Source organism: Plasmodium knowlesi (assembly GCF_000006355.2).
Source record: "Plasmodium knowlesi strain H genome assembly, chromosome: 7".
In the NCBI taxonomy this organism is placed as follows: Eukaryota; Apicomplexa; class Aconoidasida; order Haemosporida; family Plasmodiidae; genus Plasmodium; species Plasmodium knowlesi.
Genome location: NC_011908.2, coordinates 603,447 through 626,453, shown reverse-complemented (window position 1 = coordinate 626,453; position 23,007 = coordinate 603,447). Strand labels below are relative to the sequence as shown.

At 41.0% G+C, this 23,007-nt stretch overlaps 6 protein-coding genes across 6 annotated transcripts; 4 read left to right on the top strand and 2 right to left on the bottom strand.

Moving 5' to 3' along the window:
• Positions 1-1,197: 1,197 nt before the first annotated feature.
• Positions 1,198-5,451, top strand: PKNH_0713400 (ATP-dependent 6-phosphofructokinase, putative; the record flags this gene model as incomplete). The annotated part of the gene is made up of 1 exon (XM_002258390.1): positions 1,198-5,451. One exon carries the CDS (start codon positions 1,198-1,200, stop codon positions 5,449-5,451), a length of 4,254 nt encoding a protein of 1,417 aa, XP_002258426.1.
• A 1,326-nt stretch (positions 5,452-6,777) lies between these two features.
• Positions 6,778-9,006, top strand: PKNH_0713300 (heptatricopeptide repeat-containing protein, putative; the record flags this gene model as incomplete). The annotated part of the gene is made up of 1 exon (XM_002258389.1): positions 6,778-9,006. One exon carries the CDS (start codon positions 6,778-6,780, stop codon positions 9,004-9,006), a length of 2,229 nt encoding a protein of 742 aa, XP_002258425.1.
• Positions 9,007-9,082: 76 nt separating this feature from the next.
• Positions 9,083-10,132, bottom strand: PKNH_0713200 (ribonuclease H2 subunit C, putative; the record flags this gene model as incomplete). Its single annotated transcript, XM_002258388.1, has 1 exon — positions 9,083-10,132. One exon carries the CDS (start codon positions 10,130-10,132, stop codon positions 9,083-9,085), a length of 1,050 nt encoding a protein of 349 aa, XP_002258424.1.
• Positions 10,133-12,376: 2,244 nt separating this feature from the next.
• On the top strand, positions 12,377-13,295 carry PKNH_0713100 (SUMO-conjugating enzyme UBC9, putative; the record flags this gene model as incomplete). The annotated part of the gene is made up of 4 exons (XM_002258387.1): positions 12,377-12,523; positions 12,661-12,781; positions 12,928-13,010; positions 13,167-13,295. 4 exons carry the CDS (start codon positions 12,377-12,379, stop codon positions 13,293-13,295), a joined length of 480 nt encoding a protein of 159 aa, XP_002258423.1.
• A 2,182-nt stretch (positions 13,296-15,477) lies between these two features.
• PKNH_0713000 (type II NADH:ubiquinone oxidoreductase, putative) lies at positions 15,478-17,079 on the top strand (the record flags this gene model as incomplete). Its single annotated transcript, XM_002258386.1, has 1 exon — positions 15,478-17,079. One exon carries the CDS (start codon positions 15,478-15,480, stop codon positions 17,077-17,079), a length of 1,602 nt encoding a protein of 533 aa, XP_002258422.1.
• Positions 17,080-17,804: 725 nt separating this feature from the next.
• On the bottom strand, positions 17,805-20,615 carry PKNH_0712900 (BSD-domain protein, putative; the record flags this gene model as incomplete). The annotated part of the gene is made up of 1 exon (XM_002258385.1): positions 17,805-20,615. The coding sequence occupies one exon, from the start codon at positions 20,613-20,615 to the stop codon at positions 17,805-17,807; it is 2,811 nt and encodes a 936-aa protein (XP_002258421.1).
• Between the last annotated feature and the right edge of the window lie 2,392 nt (positions 20,616-23,007).

Genomic DNA, 23,007 nt, shown 5'->3' with positions numbered 1-23,007 from the left:
CGCATACATTGCTTGTGCGCGAGTTATTTATGCATAGGCTACAAAATCCATGTCAATTCCATTTCCGCTCTCCACTGGAAGAACATTGCATGCATATATGCTCACAAATACGCATATAAGTATATTCATAATATGTGCCAACATCACGCTTCCCATATTATAAGCACAACTGATATCACAATTTAATTCACGTCAACGTGATGAAAACCACATGTAACCTGTACCCCTTTCTCTTCTTTAATTATTACTCAAATTTCTCCTCCCCCCCACCGATTCTAACCGTTTAATCGCAACGGAGTTCTCCAACAAAGGCTTCTATATTATACGCATCCTTCATTGATATTAATTTATTGGATGATTTTACCTTTTTTTTTTATGTTCCTTCTATATGGCTAAATAAACGTGGCAAACAACTTTGCACGCGTGAACTACCCTCACCCTGAGCACTTGCAAATTCATTGCATTCTCTTCCGCATGATATATTTTCTTCTCAAGAAGATATTCAAATCATACATACGTGCATACATATACATTTATTTCCTACATTCCGCAAAGCGCAGTGAAAAGCGCCTATGCTGAGATTGGCACACTACACTTAAAAATAAACGCCTCTCCTTTTTAACATGTCACTTTTTTTGTGACACATATTTGTAAAAACTGTAGGAGAGAGCGTTTCGCGTGTAACGCGCGCTTCCCTTGATTTCTTCTTTACCCCGAGGAGAGCCACAAGGAAAAGGAAAGGCAGGAAATGATTTTCCAACAGCTAGACTGCTAAAAAAAAATTGAAGGCACATGAAAAAGGAAAAAAATTATATCCGCAGGAATTTCTCCTTTTTTAAAACACCACGTGAAGCAATTTATTTTTATTTTATTATTATTTTTTTTTTTTCCCCCCTCATGTGAAAGAAGGTTTATTTTGTGCACACATATACACCTACGCGTTTATATATATATATCTGTGTATACGTACGTGTAGTAGTGGCCTCACCCAATAACAGTTCTCCAATTTTACTTATCTAAATCAGTCGGCGTCCACCCCGCTGAAAATATTGCCAACTGGTAAGTAAAAGCCACTGCAGACCTTGCCAGGGGATAGGAAAAAAAAAAAAAAAAAAAAAAAAAAAAAAAAAAAAAAAAAAAAACTGTGAAGCAGTAGAGAGAAGGCCACACATAGTTATATTACGACCCGTGAGAAACATGAGCAACTTCAACGTCAAAGACGAAGAGGCCAAAAAGCCATCCATGGATGGCTTGGTCAAAAGCATGTCCGTGTTGCTAAAGGACAATGAATGCGCTTTCAATTTGGAAGAGCAAGAAAATCAACAAAGCCCAGATCAAAAACCACAGGACAAAAAAGACAGTGAGATGATAGACTGTTTAATGCAAAAGCTAACCTCGAAAAAGTTCCTAGTCGAAAAGGAAACGAAGAACTCCTTCTACCTTGTAGATAACGAAAATATGAAGATAAAAAAGCTAAAGGAACATGGCCATTCGGCATCCCTAAATGATGATTTAAGCCCTCTACAGTATGAAAGGATAAAGTACCAACCTACCTTACCCAAGGCACTCGCAAGTGAGTACCAGGTGTTAGAAGAAAACCACGGGGATGATTTTATTAATAAAAAAGATTATGAGGAGGTGAAAAAATTTTTAAAGAATCTACATAACCTGCCCATTTTGAACGTGAAGGAAACGAATAACCATGAATCTTTTAAAGGAGGAAATGTATTGAAAATAGGAATTATTTTATCTGGTGGTCCCGCACCAGGTGGGCATAACGTCATATCGGGTATCTATGACTATGCCAAAAGGTACAATGAGCAATCACAGGTTATTGGTTTTTTAGGAGGAATAGATGGATTGTATAGCAAGAATTACGTGACCATTACAGATTCTTTGATGAATCGATTTCGTAACTTGGGAGGGTTCAACATGCTGTGGTCAGGTCGAGGGAAGGTAAGGAATAAGGATGACTTGATTTCCATAGAAAATATCGTTGCAAAGTTGAAGATAAATGGGTTGGTAATAATTGGAGGGGATGGATCCAACAGTAACGCAGCATTGATATCTGAGTACTTTGCAGAGAGGAAGATTCCCATCTCTATTATCGGTATCCCCAAAACGATTGATGGGGATTTAAAAAGTGAAGCAATTGAAATTAGCTTTGGATTCGATACAGCGACTAAGACCTATTCAGAAGTGATAGGAAATCTATGTACAGATGTAAAGACAGGAAATAATGTATACCACGTCGTGAGGGTGATGGGAAGATCAGCATCGCATGTAGTATTGGAATGTGCTCTGCAGACAAGACCTAATATAGTTCTCATAGGGGAAGAAGTAGAGAAGGAAAATTTATCTCTAAAGGATATTGTTAGTAACATTGTAAATACAATACTGAAAAGAAGAACACTAAATAAAAACTATGGAGTTATTTTAATTCCAGAGGGGTTAATCGAATTTGTTCCTGAAATGAAAATTTTAATTGGAGAGTTGAATGTCATTTTGAAAGAAGGTCCATTTGATGCGAACAAATTGAAACACTCTAGGGAGGTCTGGGATTTCTTACCCAGTATCATTCAGGATCAGCTATTAATGGATAGGGAATCTACTGGATATATTCAAGTTGGAAAAATAGCAACGGAGAGGTTAATCATTGTACTTGTAGAATCTGAGCTAGCTAAATTGAAGGACAATAATTTAAATATTCAGTTTATGGCTCACTATTTAGGATACGAAGGAAGGTGTGCCATTCCATCAAATTTTGACTGCAACTATTGCTATGCCCTTGGATACAATGCTGCTTTGCTAATTGATCATAAGAAAACAGGATACATGTCCATTATCCAGAATTTAGAAGATTCCTATGCCAACTGGATTCCTGCAGCCATTCCCTTTCTGCGTATTATGCATGTGAATAGAGACAACACAGGAAAGGAATTTCCCGCTGTGAAGAGGTACCTCGTAGATTTGAATAGCCCACTTTTCAACGTATTGAAAGAAGTACGCAATTTGTGGTCCCTGTACGATTTGTATAGATCTCCTGGGCCGATTCAATTTAATGGCCATTTGAGTAACTCCAGATGCTACACGGTGAAGATACCCACGAAGAACATACTGCTATGCCAGAATTCGGACGACTTGCAGTTGATTATTAATTTGGCTAATAAGAAGAATCATGCTGGGGGATATAGCAACGGTGGTTCGGATGAGGAGGAAGGGGACAACCAGATGGATCTGAGTGGCATTTCCGTTAATTCGCAGAGCAAAGGTAACGAACTTGGTGCAGTTACTGCGACACCTAAAGGGGTTCACGAAAAGAATCTATCGGAGGATATGAAACAAGTGGGAGATGATTCTGGAATCGCCGCAGGCAAGACGATTTTACCTGATCTGGTAAGCGAAGAAAATGGTAACGCAAGTAATGTGGAAAACGGGTTATACGAACAACACTGCTCCAGTTACAAATCCCTAGGTTGCATGTCGGAGTTGCAGACCTCCAGGCTGTACAACAAGTTGATGTTGCCTGAACTATGCACAGATTTGAAGGCGAAAGTGAGGGCAGGAAAACAGTACATATCGAGTGACCCGTACACACAGAAGCAGATCCTGTCTAACTACCCTCACATGTCATATGAAAATAAGTTTCAAATACAAGAAATTTTTCACGACAAATATGCCACTCCGATATCGTTTGAAATAAAAATAGGAATTGTATTTTTATCTAGACAAGCACCAGGAGCTATGAATGTACTATGTGGTCTCTATCAGCGCCTCAAGTTGCTAAAAGGGGTATGCATTGCCTTTTACGGTTTGTATGGTTTATTAAATAACAAATATATCATTATAGATGACGACAACATAGCTAAGCACATGAACCAAGGAGGGTTAGAATTAACTGGAAATTCACCGGAGCATTCTTTATTTGATAAAGAGAGTCGAAATAAGGTTTGTGAAACAGTTACCAATTTGCAACTGAACGGTTTGGTGATGCCTGGGTCAAATGTCACCATTACGGAAGCAGCACTCTTGGCGGAGTATTTCCTGGAGAAGAAGATCCCAACTTCTGTTGTGGGTATTCCATTAACAGGTTCTAACAATTTGATTCACGAGCTGATAGAAACATGTGTAGGTTTTGATAGCAGTACGAAGGTGTATGCCTCCCTCATTGGAAATGTCCTTACAGATGCAGTCAGTATGCCAAAGTATTGGCACTTCATTCGTCTTATGGGAAGATCCCCGTCACATGAAGTGTTGGAATGTGCTCTGCAGACACATCCCAATATGGTAATAATATCGGAAGAATATGGAGCAGCTGATAAAACGCTTTGGAGAGTCGTCCAGGATATTGCAGATGTTGTTTGTGCAAGAGCCGAATTGGGAAAGAATTACGGAACGGTATTAATTCCTGATGCGCTGCTCATGCATCTTCCACATATGAAAATTTTACTTAGCGAAATAAGTGATATTCTAAACGATGCAAATGAAAAAGGGCAATTGGTCCAGGCAAGGAAGGACTTGGTGAATTTGTCGACAACGCAGAATGGAACAGTGGGGGCAACATCAGGAGCAGCGGCAGGGGAAGGACAACCACTGTCTGCTTCTCCATGGGTGGAAAAATTGACTCCATGGAGTTTAGCCCTTCTGAAGACTTTCCCACAATTTATCATTAAAGAATTATTGCATGTAGATCTTAGATCCATGAGATTTGAAAAGTTAGAGACAGAGCAATTGCTCCTACAAATGGTGAAGGAAGAGCTCCATCAGAGAAAACAAAAGGGAAAATATTCTGGAAGCTTCATGGGATTAACTCACTTCTTTGGCTACCAAGGTCGTTCATCATTGCCATCTGAATTTGATTGTAAGTTGGCATATTCCTATGGCCATGCCGCTTCCATTGTGATTGAAAGTGGACTTACAGGATATATCGTTTCGATAAGGGGTCTGTGTGGAAATATAAAAGATTGGAAATTGTTTGCAATCCCCTTTATATCTTTGATGAAAATTTTGCCTCGAGGACAGGACAGTAAATATTTGAAGAGCGCCTCGAAGGGAGATCTCCCCGTCATTCCTAGTGCCCCCGTTGACTTGAACGGCAAAGCGTATAGAAGCTTAAAAATTGCTTTGCAAAAATGGCAGATGGAAGATAGGTTTTGTAATCCTGGACCCATCCAGTTTGAAGGAAATGCGTCGAATTATTACAACCGCATTTTGTTCGAAGAGCAGTCCGAGTACTTTGAGATGCTACGCTATGTGGAATGCTACGCGAATATACTGAAGGACACCTGTCGTTTCGGTGTGTCAGCTGATTATCTAAAAAATGTGTTTGTCCAACTATGTGGCATGCTTGTTCTGGCGTACAAGCCAAACGACATTCTCTCCAACATGCCCTACATTGGAAGCATCGAGGATTACTACGATTGGGAGAATCAGCGCAAGCGGATGGACTAGGTGCCTTACCTCGGTGATGGCAAAACAAAACTGTTCTTGAAAGGAGGCTATCTAATTACTGCTTCTTTTTTCTTCCCTCGCCCCTTTATTGGTCTGTGCAACATCACCAAGGGGGATTGTACCCCTTCACCCCATCGTTGGTGTAGCAGAGAAATGAACATTTTAATGAAATAAATGGCGATTCCTTTCATTATTTTATTTTATTTTTTTTTTTTTCTTTTAATAATTCTGACAATACTAGTTCTCCCCCGTTGTAGTGTCATATATATTTGTTCTTCGATCCAGGAGAATCAGATTCATTGCTCCGTGAACACATATGTCAACTGCTAACCCTTGTGTGTACTGCTACCACTGTTCGGAAAGAACGTTGATAGGTGGAGTATTTACCGTTCGAATGTTAGTGTTTCTCAGCCCTCCTAGGAAGATAACGACATAGCGGATCACGAAGTTCCGCTTTTCCGTGTCGCCGTAGTCCCCATTGCTAGACCAACCACGGTGTCACTTCATAAGTACGCACTGTACGCACTGTACGCACTGTACGCACTGTACGCACTGTACGCACTGTATGCACATTGTAGGAAGTTCTTTCGTACTAATCGGGTTTCCTCCTTTGACCGATCCGGGTGTGACGGAAGGTTTTGTACACATGTTCATGACTTACCTGCGTAAGGAGAGATACCCCCTAGGATTATACCCTGGTGTGGACGACAGGTATTAAAATCACCCGCCCCCCCCTGCGCGGTAAACTTCTAAAAAAAAGTATTTCAGTGTTACCGCCTAAAGCATAATTTTAAAGTCAGTGTATGTGCCTCCCCTTTAACGGCGTTACAAATTTTTTTTTTTTTCTTTTTTGTAACTTTCTTCCGTTTCGACTTGGCACGTTGGGTCTCCTTCCCCACTGATTTAGTAACGTTGGTAGCTCCGTTTAATGGGGAAGGTCCCCGAAAAACCTCGAAATTGCACCTCCGCCCAGTTATGCCTTCTGCGAGGTCAACCAGGAGGAAGCAAAAAAAAAAAAAAAAAAAAAAAAAAAAAAAAAAGAAAATTCCAAGCGGGACAAGAAATCAACCTTTCGTATGTATCAGAAACGCGTTCTCGCCCCTTCTTCTTGTACCCGTATGCGGCAACGGATGAGTGCTCACGCCATATTGACATGGTACATGTACGTATCAATACATGTGTGTTCTTTTGTTTTTTGTTTTTTTTTGCATAGCTGTTACCTGTTTCTCCTTCTCTCTTTCCGTTTTCCTACTTCGCACGCACCCCTGTGAAATAGAACATATTATGTTACCAGAGGAAGAAGGAGACGACTAACGGTGCGCAGCCATGACGACATCGACGTGTAGAGCTCTCCTTCGAATAATTAAGAAGGAACCTCATGTACCTCCCATTTATGTGATAAGGAGGAGATCTGTCTCGCATGACACATTGGCAGGTATCCCCTGGATGAGTCACAGCAGAATTACGAAAACGATTGAGCGTGTGTCCAATGAGGGTCCATATGATCGAATCACTTGGGAGAGATTAAGCGAAAGAGCAAACAAGATAAGTAACACCTTTGACACGAAAGAAATGGGAAGAATACTTCATGCCTACTCCAAAGTGAATTATCGTGATGTAAAAATAATTTTAAAATTCAGCGAAAAAATAAAAAAAGGAGATATACATAAAATGGACATGCTATCCTGTGCCCATATTTGTCATTCTTTAAATGCGCTAAATTATTTTGATAAAAAATTATTTGAAATCATATTGTTACAATTTATGAAGTTACCTCCTCGACACAATACTAATTCCTTCCCACTTATTGTAACTTTGAATGCCTTTTCCAAACATTGCAATGATTACTCATTTCGTGAAATGACATTGAAACTTCTAATTTTTGTTCTGAACACCTTCTCCATGTGTAAGACTTCTTTCAGTCCACAGGGACTGGCTATGCTCCTTAACTGCTTTTCGCAAGTGACCAAACCGACTCCCCATTTTTTGCAAGTTGCTAATGTTAAACTGGATAGGATTAACATACAGGGAGATTTGAAAGCGGATCAGATGGACTACACGCGTGGTGACCACCGAGGGGATGTAGTTACGTTAGTGCATGGCAGCGCGGGAGAGGATCAGCAAGAAGTAATCAACAATGGTTCTTCCACTCTTGAAGGAAAAAGTACAGCGACAGTCAAAACAAGTCCATCCTTAAGTACACTAACGCATACAAGGAATTACCCCAACCAGAGGGAAGAAAGTGACATCGAGGGAGATATGCATAACTGTGCGTACCACCAAAGTGTACTGGACGAAATGGACGATGAGATGTTCATTCGGGAGGGGGGTTTCCTCCGATGGGAAGGAAATAGTACCAATACAAAATGTAGTAATGAGGGAGGGGAAGTCATTCAAGAGAGTAATAATAACGTTGTAGGTATTAAATGCAGTGGTAGAAAAATTTTGCAAGGTTCACCAAACGAAGCGCGTGCAGTCACTGGAGAGAGGAGCAAACAGACGGAAGAGTTGAAGAACATGTTCCTTGCAGTACTCCTGGAAATAACAAAAGAGGTCCACAAAATGAACACCCAATCGCTCTCCCTTATAATTAATGCCTGTTGTAGAATATGGTTTGATGTCCCGAAGGAGTTTTTGAAAATTATTTTTGAGGAAACCATTAAGAAGATCAAGCTAGCTACGATTAGACATTTGTCTCTAATTATCAATGGGTTTATCAAATTAGGGGTTCCCGAGCCGGTCTACCTTTCCACCGTTTTTTCAGAAATTGAGAAGAAGGTCCATTCCTGCGATGAGCAGCAGCTCAGTTTTATCCTGAGCGGCATGGTTAAGTTAGGCTGGGGGAGCGGTGCATCTACTTACACTACAGGTGGCGCATCTCCCTCTGCGGCAAGAAATGTTGCTCCTAATCTGGTTGGCGGTGCTGGGCAAACATCAACGAGAAAGCAACTGTTGGACAGTATAAATGCAAAGTTCATCCTCATGGCTAGGCGAATGAACATATCCACCCTCTGCAATATCCTCTACAGCTACACCAAGCTTGGCATTGACCACGAAGATGTCTATCAAATGTTTCAAATATATTTTACCAAACAGATCGATCAAGCAAATCTCCACCACCTAGCATTAGCATCGTACATCGTATCGAAAAGGAAAATTAAAAACGACACAACTTGTATGATATTGAACAGAAGCGAAAGTCTCTTGAAAAAAATGGAAAATCTACTTGACATGGGTACCACGAAATGTTTGCTCATTTTAGTTAACAGCTTTAGCGAGCTAGGCATTTACTCACATGTATTTCATTCCCATCTTCGTCTTCTTTTTCGTGCACTGGGCGGCGAGGCGCAGCATGGTGATGGTGGTGTTAACCGTTGTGGTAGTGGTGATGATGAAGCAGAGGGGCAAGTTCCAAAATGGAGCGACAGTCTGACACACTCGACAGATCCCCCACTTAATATGCATCTCATTAACAACAAAAAGGTTTACTTATCACGGAAGGCAATCTCCCTGTACGCTGGTACTCATCACTTGTTGGGGAAGACAGTGGACTGAATGAGCCATTCGAAATCATACATGTGGATTAGGTACCTCGTCACGAAGCTTTCACGATATACCTCTATTAACCACTTTAAAACACAACGTCAACAGTCTGCTCCCCTCCCTCCTCTGAATAATCACAAAGCGCTGGAACCATCGTTAGGAAGAGAAACTTCTGGATATTGGGATCAGACACATCTGGATATTCATCCTGCTTCCAATAAGTCGCATTCTTAATTATATTGTATGTTTGTATTTCTTTTTTAACAAAGTGAAGTTCGTTTTCTGCATGGGTGCTGGTATCTTCCCCTTCGTTCAATTCTCTACTTTGTAAGGTTCCTAGAAAGGTGTTACACTTGAAGTGAGAATAGATGATATTACATCCGATGAACAGTCTTCCTCTAAAATGCACAAGAAACTTATCCATGTTGTTTGCTGTACAAGTTTGGTTTGTGTTTGTAATGGGGAGTGATCCTTCCGCTGAAGGATTTTCCTCCTTTCCATCTTCCTTTGTATCATTTTTCTGTATGCTCCATTCCACAAATTCGTCTGGTAGTAGTTCATCTTCCTCTGTGTCTTCCCTTTCTTTTTTTATTTTATCCTTCTTCTGACAAGTCACCCCCTCTTCCCCCCCTTGTGGTGCAACATCACAGAACCGATTATTATTCGCGTGAAAAACTTTGTTTGTCTTTTCGATATTCGGACTGTACACATCGTAATAGCCGTAACTATAAGTGTACTCCCTTATGACATCCTCTCCGTTGTTACTTTTGTAGGGTATAAAAAAGGTGTCTGCGTTCACATGTCCATTTTTTTTAAGATGGAAGGTGAAAATATTTGCGTGCAGTTGTGTATTCAGTATTTCTTCATTCGCAGATTTGACATTACGTTGTTCCTCCTTTTTGGCTAAACACGTCTGGTCACTCCATCCATCAAGGTTCCTATTCCTCAAAGGAGAGTGTCCTGAAAAGTGGGACTCCAATTTGATCTTCGCTTCCTCCCCCTTTGGTCTCCTTTTGGATAAACATTTGTTGCTTACAATTTCCAGAATGACTTGGGGCAAAGTGTCTTCCTTAACTTTGATGATTTTCTGAAGGAGCTGTTCTTCCTCCCTCGTGTCTTCGCAGAAGAAGGAGTTCATCCTCTGAGCGGGATAATTTGTCACGTCGATGTTGCGTTGCCGCTTTTATCAGATTATTGGCTTACCAGGTTAATGGCTAGCCGATTACGGTGAACGACTCCTCCCCGTGTACAAATTACTGCGCGTCCTTCTCAAATGCGCAGAGGCCTGAACGACAGGGATAACATACATAGCTGTCGCATCGTCTTCTCATCCCCAAGTGAGGAATTATTCGCTACAAAAAAAAAAAAAAAGGATTAAGTGTTTTTTTTTTTTTTTTTTTTTTTTTCTTTGGAGAGGCATTACACAGTATGAATTCGCGTAGGGATGGTGCTTCACCTTTTGTGTCATTCAAAACTGAGGCGAATAAATCCCGTTACGCTAGCTTGCCTGTCCTGTCGCCTAATATGGGCGTAAACTGGGGAGAGCACTTTCTGAGCGTGTCTTTCCGGCTTGTAGGTGTTTATCTTGACACGTGGGTTCGTCTCGCCCCTTGCACTTCTCCCCATGTGGGCCCCCTCAAACAGGTTAAAAGGGTGCACTTACGTTGGCGGAGATGGGAAAAAAAAAAAAAAAAAAAAAAAAACACCTAGACACATGAAATCTTGGGCATCTGCATTGGGCTGACTTCAACCAAGGAAGTTACTGCAAACGTGTCCTGTACTCATATATCTCACCGCATGTCGCTACATTTCAACCATGGCGAAGTAGCACTTATGTGCCCTTCCGCATATGAGGGATCACACAGGGAACTATTAATAGGTCCACACATATGTGTATATACGTACACCCCCTGGTAATTGCGCAGTGGAGAATTACCAAAGGGAAACTGCCTTTGTTCAGCGTGAAGATCTTACATTTGTTGCCCTCAAAGGGGGGTCGTTTTTCACAAAAAAAAAAAAAAGAAAAGATGATGATACACCTGTTTGGAAAAAATCTTATGCAGAGCTTTTTCCTAAGATGCTTTTTTTTTTTTTTTTTTTTTTTCTCCATGTAAAGTGGGATGCAAGAGTTCGTTCCTCTAGGATGGCCGCATGCCTGAGATAAGCCCGTGCACCGCTTCACCGTTTCGGTGACTGATCTATCTACATACATAGGAGCGCAGTTATCTTGCGTTCTTTTTATTTCTGGCTGGGTCGTACAATATATAGGGAGCTTTGCATGGAGCGGTTGGCCTGAACTAAGTTCATCTACGGTTGCTTCATCTTCGCTTGACTTAAATTCCAGTTGGCCTCTCCCCTTTTCGCTTCATTCTCCACGCATATTTTTCAAAAAGATTTTTTTTATCTCCCAAGGATTCTCCTTATTACCTATCTCCCAGTACGCATTCGCAAAGTGACTGTAACTGGGGTGGGGGCCTCATAATATTAGTCTTCTCGTACTGCCTTGCCACAATTTCGCTCCTCAGCGCGTCCACATAATACCCCGCGTCCGTTTCAAAATCTTCCACAGCATCCCTCTCCACGCCTTCGATAAATTTGTACAAGTTTTCCGCCTCGCTCTCTATTCCTTTTTTTTTTTTTTTTTTTTTTTTTTTTTCGTATGAACGTTCATAATTTTTTTTCTCCTTTTTAGCTATTTTTTTTTTTTTTTTTTTTTTTTTTTTTCCGCTTGCTTTCTGAATATGCCCATCCATCCCTACTGTATTTTTTCCATACGACAATTCTTCACGAATTTGAAGAGGTAAAGAGGAGAGTTAAGCCAAATGAGTACCTTCTGATGACCCCTGAGGGGAAGAAAAAAAAAGCGTCGACTTTTTTGTTCACATAATTCTATCGGGAGTTATTGTGATTACTGTGGTCACACTCCTATGTGACTGTTTTTCCACCACTCGAACTTTTTGTGGACATCCTGTGAAGACACATCCCCTTTTGGACTTCCCCATTTGTGCATTACTTTTCACTGTAGTGGGTAGCCACCCCTGTAGAGTGATTAGCACAAAATAGACGCAACTGCTCGGTAAGGAGACAGAACAAAGGGGTTCACTCAAAACAGGGGGGGGGAGGCCACATTATGTATAAAAAAAAAAAAGAAGAGGAAAAAAGACTGCCTCCAACACGTCTGTACGAAACGAAGCTGCAAACTTGATCGGTTTACCCCCGAACCACGAAAAAGTGTTGTCCTAACGGATATATCCAATCAAGAACGCGAACGAAACGATAAAGTCAACAACAAAAAAAAAAAAAAAAAGACATACACATATAGAGAAAGAAAACCTCATGATTCCTTCTCACATTTCCCTTTTTAGTAAAAAGAAGGAAAACAATGTCTATTGCAAAAAAGAGATTAGCACAAGAACGGGCTGAATGGAGGAAGGATCATCCCGCTGGATTTTCGGCCAAGTATAGTCCCATGAGTGATGGGAAGGGCCTCGACATCATGAGATGGATCTGCAAAATTCCAGGAAAGAAGGTAAGTTCTTATGTAGTGCTTTGTACATGGGGGTGCACTCCCTCGTGGTGTGCATACGAGTAGAATTCTAGCCCGTGGGGAACCATTCACCCCATGATGAAGCAATTAAACATTTGTTCACCCACTCCCTTCAACAGGGAGGTCTATGGGAAGGAGGAGAATACCCGCTCACTATGGAGTTCACGGAGGATTACCCCAGCAAGCCCCCCAAGTGCAAATTCACCACGGTATTATTCCACCCGAATATCTACCCATCAGGTAGGGAGGCACAAAAAAAAAAAAAAAAAAAAAAAAAAAAAGGGAGATCAAATAGGGCATCCCACCCACCCAGATTTGATAACCCTGTACCCATGTCCCCCTTTGGTTTGGCCATCATCACAACGTATCTCTCATCGTTGACACAGGAACCGTATGTTTGTCTATCCTAAATGAAGATGAGGATTGGAAACCCTCCATAACAATAAAGCAGATTCTGTTGGGCATTCAAGTAATTGATTATATATCAACTAAGCGCATCGCACATATTGTTCTGTGCAGTTCCTCAATAAATAGGGATTGTGTTTGTATGTGTTACGACTTCCTTATTAATAATTCACAACGACGGATCATCCACCCCCATACCCCCTCCTCACCGCTTTTATAGGATCTCCTAGATAACCCCAACCCTAATTCGCCTGCACAAGCGGAGCCCTTTCTCCTGTATCAGCAGGACAGAGACTCGTACGAAAAGAAAGTCAAAAAACAGGCCATGGAATTTAGACCGAAGGACTGAAAGGGCACTTCAATACTGGGGGGGAATCAAATAGAAATAATACACATTGTTCATGGTGAATTTGAACTATGATCCGCTAACCGGTAGCAGCTAACCCTGGATGACGCGCACACATGTATGTTTATACAAAGGGGGGAAATGCCCTGAGCAGAAACCTCGTCAATAAGGGGATGTTGTTCTTTTTTTTTTTTTTTTTTTTAAATAAACCTTGTATAGCGCCCCCGTGCGTGAAAACATAGTAACCCTACGGGTGAGCCCTTCTCATCCTCAAAAAAAAAAATGAGGAACCCGTTTTGCGGTGCCCGTAGGCTCAATGGAGGAAAAACAGATAACCTGCACGACCATCAAAACGGGGCACCGTTACAATTTATTTGTGTTTGTAAATTAGCATACCTTCGACTAGTCCAAGTTGGTGTGTGGCGTGAATGCACACTTTTTTTTTTGGCGTTCCAAAAACCTTACTGTGAATATGTGCAAAATTGGACAAGGCGCACCTCTCCACGGTAAGTATAGTTTGCCTTTTTTTTATATATGATGGATCCCCGCGTCTTGCTTTCATTAGCTTCCGTCCTATCCAGGTTATGTTCGTGTATGCCTTAACGTATTTGCCTAAGTGGTTAACTGTTTCCCTCCCCCCTGTGCGTCCCATTTTGGGGATAAGGATGGACTGGAGGCGCGTAATTCCTCCCCCTTTGCAGTTACGCACAGGGATTGGGAGGTAGACGCACATAATTTCCTTCTCCCATATGATATTGCACATGCGCAGAAAAAAAGGATGCTTTAAGGAGAGTGAGTTTGAGTGTTTGTGTACGCAACGTGATTAAAAAATTATATGATAAAAAGTATAGGGAAAAAAAAAAAAAAAAAAAAAAAAAAATGGCAAGGGGAAATTGCAAACTTTGGGGAATGCTTTTAACAGGCAGAATTCTTTACACCACTGCTTAAGGAGAGATGCATCTTTATGTACACGATCGTTATGCATGCTCGTATTTTATATACACTTTCTAGGTGTGCTTTTCTTTTTTTTTTTTTTTTTTTGTAAAGAGGGTTAATCACATGATGCGGGCAAAGAATGTTGCACCTATGGGGTGCGTTGCCCCGGCGGCTACTCCTTTTTACCTAGTCTTCCAACAAATGGGAAAAAAAAAAAAAAAAAAAAAAAAACATAAAGGGATCTCATGCAAAATGGTGTATGAAAATTGAACCGAAATTACCATGTTCTTATGAAGGAGCGAATAGGATTTTATTTAACCTTTTGGATGTTTCTTTTTTCCCAGGGATGGTGTAATAAAGAAAAAAAAAAAAAAAAAAAAAAAAAAGTATTTGAAAATAATTTACATCTGCTTCTCGTGCAAACGGAAAATGTAACACTCCACATCTCCATGATCAATTGGATACAGTTCCGCATTTAAAAAAAAAAAAAAAAACTCACGCTAGGATTTGCATTGCTTCGTTATTTATTTATTTTTTGGCCAAGCTTGGTGATTACGTTTTGCTGTGTTAGTGGAGGGAGAGTCAAAATGGAAAGCTGCTCACAGGCGGCTCTAGCTATTTGACAGTGCACATTCGGGAACATGTGAGATTAGTGGAGGAAGAATGCACCGGTACATGAGCTACAAAAGTACCAACCTGAATACACCCCCACCTATAAGTGTATTGAGAAGCGACGGCCAATTTTTACCCCTCTATGGTAGTTCTTATGTAAAGGATTAGGAGAATACTTTTTTTTTTTTTTTTTTTTTTTTTTCTAATGCCCCCGATAATCCTTAAATCCGAACCTTGCTCATTTCACCGCAGTTTAAGTCAACCCTACGTATGTACATGCGTACAATATAGGAGTATGTTTCTGTTTTTCTTCCTGTGTGCTCCCTAGCTACGCACCATGCCCGTGCTACAATCCGAAATGAAGATTTGTATCATTCCACAAAATTAAGAGAAAAGGATCCCAGAAACGCTTCTACCGAGAATTTGCGCATTTTTTTGATGCCCCCCTTTTGTGATGCTTGTGCATCCTCCTAGGAATGTTATTGCTCCGTGGATAAGGTGCCCTCCGCAATGTGCCGCTCAGTTCGCTTTTAAAAAGTAACGCTGGCAATTGTCCCCTTCCCCCGGCACACACACACATACACCTTTTGCAACTACCCATAAAAAAAAAAAAAGAACACACACAAACCCTACAACTATGTCGATGAAGGTTCGGCGGAATGGCGTACATAGCGTGTTGAAAAATGTGAAGTACGTATACGAGAGCAGCCGAGATATTAGTACGAGCAGAATTTACAAAGACAGAAAAGAGAAGGTGGTGATCCTAGGCTCAGGATGGGGTGGCATACACTTTTTTATAAACATAGATTTTAAAAAGTACGATGTGACGTTAATTTCTCCAAGGAGTTACTTTACCTTCACCCCTTTGTTGCCCTGTCTGTGTAGTGGAACCCTGAGCGCCAAAGTGTGCACAGAAAATGTTTCTACCTTTTTGAAAAAAAAGGGATCCTCAGGGAAGTATCTGCAGATGGAATGCACAGACATATCCCCCGAAGAAAGGCAAGTAATTTGTAGAGACAACAAAAACAATGAAGTAAAAATTGCATATGACCATCTAGTTATATCTGTAGGAGCTAAGACCAACTCTTTTAATATTAAAGGAGTTGACAAGCACGCTTTTTTTGTAAAGGATATCGAAGGGGTGATAAACATTCGCAAGAGATTCTTGGATGTCCTAGACATATGCTGCACGGACAAAATTTCAAATGAAGAAAAAAAAAAACTCCTACACGTAGTAGTGGTTGGAGGGGGACCAACAGGTGTCGAAGTCGCAGGAGAGTTCGCTGACTTCATAAATAAGGATGTCAAAAAAAAGTACAAGAATATTTTCCCATTGATATCTGTTAGTATTATAGAAGGAGGGAAAAACCTACTCCCAACCTTTACACAAAATATTTCCGATTTCACTAAGAGAACATTTCATACGGCAAATATAAATGTACTTACAAATTATTACGTAAAGGAAGTCGATGAAGATACCATATGCGTACAATCCAGTTTAGATCAGAATGAGAAGAAGAAACAGATCCCTTATGGCCTTCTTATTTGGGCAAGTGGATTAGCACAAACTCCTCTCATTACCAATTTTTTGAAAAAAATACCTGAACAAGTTAACAACAGAATTTTGAACGTAAATGGACACCTCGCCGTTATCGGAATTAAGGAGCAAAATATTTACGCCATTGGAGATTGTAAAAAGATACAACCTCTTCAACTGCACCAGAATTTCCATGAGGTTCTGGATTATTTTTCTTCCTCTTCCACAACCTTCTCCTCTGATTTGCTAAAATCCAAGGCAAATGAGTTGTCCAAGAAGTTTCCACAGGTTAGCCAATCCAAGTGGGACTACAAGAAAAATAAAAAAACACAAATGGATAAGCATCAGTTCTGTGAGTACCTAAAAGAGATAGACGAAAATTACAAATCGCCTATTCCTACTGCTCAAAATGCTAAGCAGGAGGCATACTTTTTGTCTAATCTTTTTAACACTCTGATGGACAAGAAGGCTGATGGGCATCAATTCCCTTCTTTTGTAGAGAAGTGGAAAGGATCCATCGCATACATAGGTAGCCACCAAGTGGTAGCTCATCTTCCCTTTTTCGAAATTACCGGAGGCCTTTTCTCCTTCACCTTTTGGAAAATGGTATACATACAATTACTCCTCACGTGGAGATCTAGATTTGCCTTTATTATGGACTTCCTGCGTATCAAGTTTTTTGGCAGACCCTTCTCCAAATGACTGCTCGGGTGCAAATCACATGGCAGGAAAGGGGCGTGGTCACCCCATTGAAGTTGCCATCCCCCATGGAGGTGTCACCACAGTACTACCCAGTTGCGTGGGTAGGCATTTGTCTCACCACGGGGGAATCCATAATGAGCATATGAAATATCAGCACTCTGGATGACCCACGTTTGAGCATCCTTTTTTTTTTTTTTTTTCCTTTTTTTTGTCCATTTTTTTGGAGCATAACACACAAAATGGTGATCCGAAAATTCCCTCTTTGGGTAGTAACACTCACCTCACACAAACAAAAACACACACGTCCTCTTCAGGTCGGACCATTTGTATCGCCACACCATTTTCAAATACGTATCCTTATTTAAAAGTAAAAGAATCAAACAATATCAAGTTTATACATGTACAAATTTTACGCACTGCGGATGCATCTGATTCTACGCATCTGCCATTTTACCACTTGGGGATCGTAGACACATGGTTGGCATGTGGAGCGTAATTTATGGTGATGGTACTGCTGGCTAATTCAAAGAGGTGGTAAAACTTGACTCTGTAAATTATCCCCAGGCGGTGTTGTATAAATAAAAAAAAAAAAAAAAAAAAAAAAAAAAAAAAAAAAATCACAAAATAAAAGTTATTTTAAAAACAATGCACATTCATCGGACGTTTGAGAAAATTTTTCAAAATGAGAAAAATCTTCTGCCCCCCTCTCTCCTTCACCACCATCGCTACGCATTCAGGAGGTCCTTTTCAAATTGCTCCAACTCTTCTGCATTGAACTTATTTGAATCAATTTCAAATTCAAGTACATCAGAAATATTTAATTCATCAAGATATAAGTCGCATTCTTTTTGTGAAATTTTCATATCTCCCTTTGCGCTTCTAGGTGATTCATCTTCTGCTTTTACTCCAACGGTTATGTCATTCTGCTTTGCAGTAGTGTCATTAGGGTAGGAAGACAGAGGCGTGTTTGCCCAATCGTTGATCTGCTCAGTGGTCCCTCCAGTGGTCCCTCCAGTGGTCCCTCCAGTGGTCCCTCCAGTGGTCCCTCCAGTGGTCCCTCCAGTGGTCCCTCCAGTGGTCCCTCCAGTGGTCCCTCCAGTGGTCCCTCCAGTGGTCCCTCCAGTGGTCCCTCCAGTGGTCCCTCCAGTGGTCCCTCCAGTGGTCCCTCCAGTGGTCCCTCCAGTGGTCCCTCCAGTGGTCCCTCCAGTGGTCCCTCCAGTGGTCCCTCCAGTGGTGCTATTTTCTAGCCATGGCATCTTCACCTGTGAACAGTCATTATGTAAGGGTTCCTCCTGCGGATGATAAGCGGCATTAACCTTTTCTTCACCAGCCAAGCTGTCCTCAACTTCGTTTGAATTTTCTGTAACGCTTATCATGGAGTCTACACATTCATTGCCTTCCCTACTTTCTTCATTCAATGGGTTGCATTGATTCAGCTCGACAAATATGGGATCATATTTTAAGTTATCATATGGGGTTGTTTGGTCTCCTCCTCCATCACTAATAAGTAATTTGGAGTCGTTTGATTCACCTGCATGATTGGTAAGAGGTAATTCCTTCGCAAATTTTGGATCATTGGCCGGTGCATGCTCCTGCTGGGGGAGTGCACAATCATCCAGTTCTTCCTTCGTTTCCGCTTCGTTCAGATTGGCATGGATGGAAGCTTCTTCCTTCTTCCCTCCCTCGTCCTGTTCATCGTATTGTTCTACCAACTGATTATCTTCCTCTTCGTCTTCCTCCTTGTCAAACTGTTCATTTGCCCCACCATGCATACTGACCACAGGGACATCAACTGTGCCATCCAACTTTGCACTCGCAGTTTCTCCCTCTTCATGTGGCACATACTGCACCTTATCGAGAGACTCGAAACCATCTTTTCCCCCGTTTTTCTCATCCAGACTATAGGCCTTTTCATTCTGCTCTTCAATAAGATCTAAAAATTTTATATTAGCCTTCGAAATGGTTAAAGATTCTGGCTGATTATTAATCAGTTGGTTCCCTTGGATATGATTATCCTCCTCAGCCTTAACATTCACATCGATAGTGTCTTCCGTTTTTTTATGCGAGACAACACAGCCTTCCACTTCTCTGCCTTCCCCTTTGTTAGGCATTCCCTTAAATGATGCCTCTAAGGAGTGGTCAACCAATTCTAGATTATAGTAATCTCCTTGGCTGTCCTCCCTTTTAATCTCCTCAGTATATTCTTTTGTGTCTGCTAAAAGGGCACCGAACGCTTCTGATTTGTCCCTAAGATTTACGAAGACATCATTGTCCATGTAAATGTTGAGTCCGTTAATTTGGGTCTTTCTCATTAAAGAAGTGTCATCCTTCGGTGTGATCGAATCAATTTTACTTTGCCCTTGGTAAGCCGAGTTACAATCGGGTGTTTTCGAATCGGTGCCTCTTTGAACACCTAGGCTGCTTCTCTTTTCTTGCTCTTCTGAAGGAGTCAGCCAATCTGAATGATTCAAATTTTGGAAACTAGCCAAATTCGAGGTGACATGCACTCTCTCCGTGATTTCTTCTTCGTTCGGCTCTTCTTTTAGGTATACATTTTTGGAGTTTTCTCTATGAAGTTCCCACTGTGTAGGGGGTCTTTCCCCCCCCTCCGCAGGGAGCTCCACCTTTGGGAAACTCAATTGGTTCGTTAATTGTGTCTCTTCTGTTGTTCCTTCCACGGTGTTTGCTTTTCCATTCGTGGGGGGGATCCACTGTTTGGCATCATCAGAGGGTGTCACCTCGGTGGAGAGTGGCCTCTTCTCCTCTGCAGTGCGATCACATGGAAGTGGTACAAAGTGTAGTGGCCCATCAGCATCCGGGAATTTCTTCCTACTCTCGTAAATATCATCCGCAATTTCGTTGTATATAATATCAACGTTGAAAAAGTAGGATTTCCAGAAATCCAACTCAGACATGTAGAAGGGAACAAGATATTTTTTCGTTTGTTCCAAGTTTGGATCCTCCAAAATTATTTTTTCACTTTGTTCTTTTTTTTTGTTCCAACAAAAGTTGTAGTTCTCCAAAATATTTGTGTGTAAAATTTTATTTCTATCAACATTTAATTTTAAAATTTTTTTGTATACATATGAATTTAAATGGGGATCAGGCAAATTGATGGGGAATCCTTCATTGTATTTTTTTCTGTAAATTTTGGAAATCATAATGTCTCCCTTTTTCCATGGTACTATTTTGGAAAGGTAAAACTTCTGCCCCTCTGACCGCCCAGCATCTCCATCACTGCCATTGTTCACTTTCTCCTTGTACATGCCCCCCACAATCCTCTTAAAGTTGTTAAACCCACTGAGAAGTTTTTCATTGTAATAGTGGAGCTCTGGGAATTCCTTCCCATTAATGTACTTATCGTTTATGATGTGAAATTTCTCTTGTATTGAATTCTTTAGACTCGTGTCTGGGCGAACCTGTGTGGTCCCCCCTATGGGGTGGTTGCTGCTAGAGTTCAGTTCCTGTAGACTGTTATTTAAATCTTCCGCTTTTTTTTTTATCTGCTCGCTGACTTCCTTCCATAGGGAGTACATCTGTCGGGTGGGAAAAAGGGAGATAAGAACATGTAGGAAAAACGATGCACGAAACCCGTTGTGGTCAATTGACAGGTGTGATGCACAATTATTATAAGGGGCGTTTTCTCACTTACCATGCGGAAAGTGCTCAAGGAAGGAAAAAGTAAAAGAGTTGAATAGAGGTTATTACTCCACACGAAACATCCAACAACATGGAGGATATAGAGAACTCACTACAATTTGTATAGCCCTTAAAAAATGGGCACAAGAGGAGGAAAACAAATGTTCATCACAAGTTGCAGTCCATACAAATCGAAGTCGCAAAGTTGCCTCTATATAATATATGGCTTCTTCTTCTTTTTTTTTTTTCGCACTAGGATGAAAATTTCTTCACATTTATGAAATTTTCTCGAAATAAAAATTGATGTAGATTTTTCTCGAGTACTATTGTTTGTCGCCCAAGTGCACGTTAATTTCGTTGACAAAGTGGGAAGTGTAAAAGAAAAAAATGACCGCGGGAACCAAGTGGAAAAGAAAAGAAAAAAAAATTATACATGAGGAACGTATGCGTTATGCTCCTTTAAGTGTGACGCATATTTTTGTGAAAACAATTTGCCCTTTTTTTTTTTTTTTTTTTTTTCTTTTTTTTTTCTTTTTTTTTTCTTTTTTTTATTTGGAAAAATCCATATCTTTGTTGGTGTACTTAGTTAAAAAAAAAAATGACAATATACGGAGGAAGAGGTGCCACGAAATGCAGCCAAGGGGGAAAGGTGGAAAAAAAAAAAAAGACAATTGTTCACCGCTGGATGTTGAATACTTCTTTTCTCTGTTAGGGGAACCTGTGAAACCACGTGCTCGTCGATTCTTCCTAGAGGGAAGGCGTGCTCCCAAAGGCATGAACACCTTCGAATGTTCCATGAATACAGGTTAACCCAGGTTAACACATGTAAGTGCACATGTTACTTAGGGGTGCGATGGTCAACCCTTTTGTTGGGGGGCATACGCACATGACACTCGGTAGCGGCACGATTATGCGTTGAACACGAATTTACTCCAAGACCCATACGACTGCCAAGAGGTGAAAAAACGTATTCAGATGGATGTTTGCACTTTGGTGATAATTGCCCAATTGTGTTCTTTTTCTTTTCTTTTTTTTTCTTTTTCTTCCTTTTTTTTCCTTTTTTATTCCTTTTCTTTTCCCTTTTTTTTTTTTTTTTTTTTTTTTTTTCCTTTTTTTCCTTTTTTTTTCCTTTTTTTTTCCCTTTTTTTTTTTTTTTTTTTTTTTTTTTCTCTCATTTCATGCCTCCTGCTTCAATCTGACAGGCTATCCGGTTCGGGAAAATGCACATGGCAAGGTTGCTCAGTGCCCCACGTCAAGTGCTCCATCCATTTTGCAAAGAAATCTGAGATTTTACAATTCCCTTCCTCATGGCTGGGAGGCCCTCGGAATATCCTGGTGCATGCGCGTATGCACAGATTTACACATGTATGTATGTATGCACATTCGGGCGCTTTCCTTTTAGCTGATAAGTGCGTTTACACAAGCGGAAAGAAGCGTACGAACATGTACATCCTTGTGCTTATGCCTTTATTCCCGTTATACCAATCGCGTTTCCGTCCGAGCGGATGATCCCCACGCGTAATACGCGCAGATATAGCATAAAAAGAGGGGGGAGTGACTCTTTGGGTATGAGAAGTGGCGCAAGTAAAAAAGGATTAGCGATCAGCACGCAGCGATACTTCTTTCCCCCTTTTTATGCTACCCCCCCACGCAATTCGCAAGTGCAACGTTGGGAGACGATCCCATAACTACGTCATAGTGGTATAGCTCGCTGGAGTATGTACATTCATACACACAACGCACACGCATGAATGTACACATGAACATATGCATGTGGATCTATGTGCATGGTCCTGCTGATAGGAACCACGTTCGTACACCCCACACAGTCGTGTAAAGGTGGCGATTTCTTCGCTATGCGGACTTTGGCTAAGAATGTATCTAAATGCTGGGCGCGCGAGGTGAAACTAGGGGCATATGCGTTCTATCCTATATAGCATGGGCTCCCGTCTCGTGCTACCCTTTCTCTGTGTTTGTGGAAAGCAGTTTGTGCATCTCCCCCCTTCAGCCGGTCTCGACTACCTTGAAATCGTGACGCACAAAAAGTTAGGCGCACAATCAGGCAAGCGTTAATGTGTGAAGAAGTTGATACCATTTGAAGGACAAACAAGTAGCGTAAATACAGATTAGCAAATGGACCAACGGATCTACCTATCTGCAAGGAAGGAATCTATTTTTTTCCGCACAAAATTAGCATAATACGAAAGAAAAAAAAAGAAAAAAAGAAAAACGTTCGCAACGCTGCACCATGATTTCAAGTGAACAGAAATGTTATGTGTCCCATCGAAT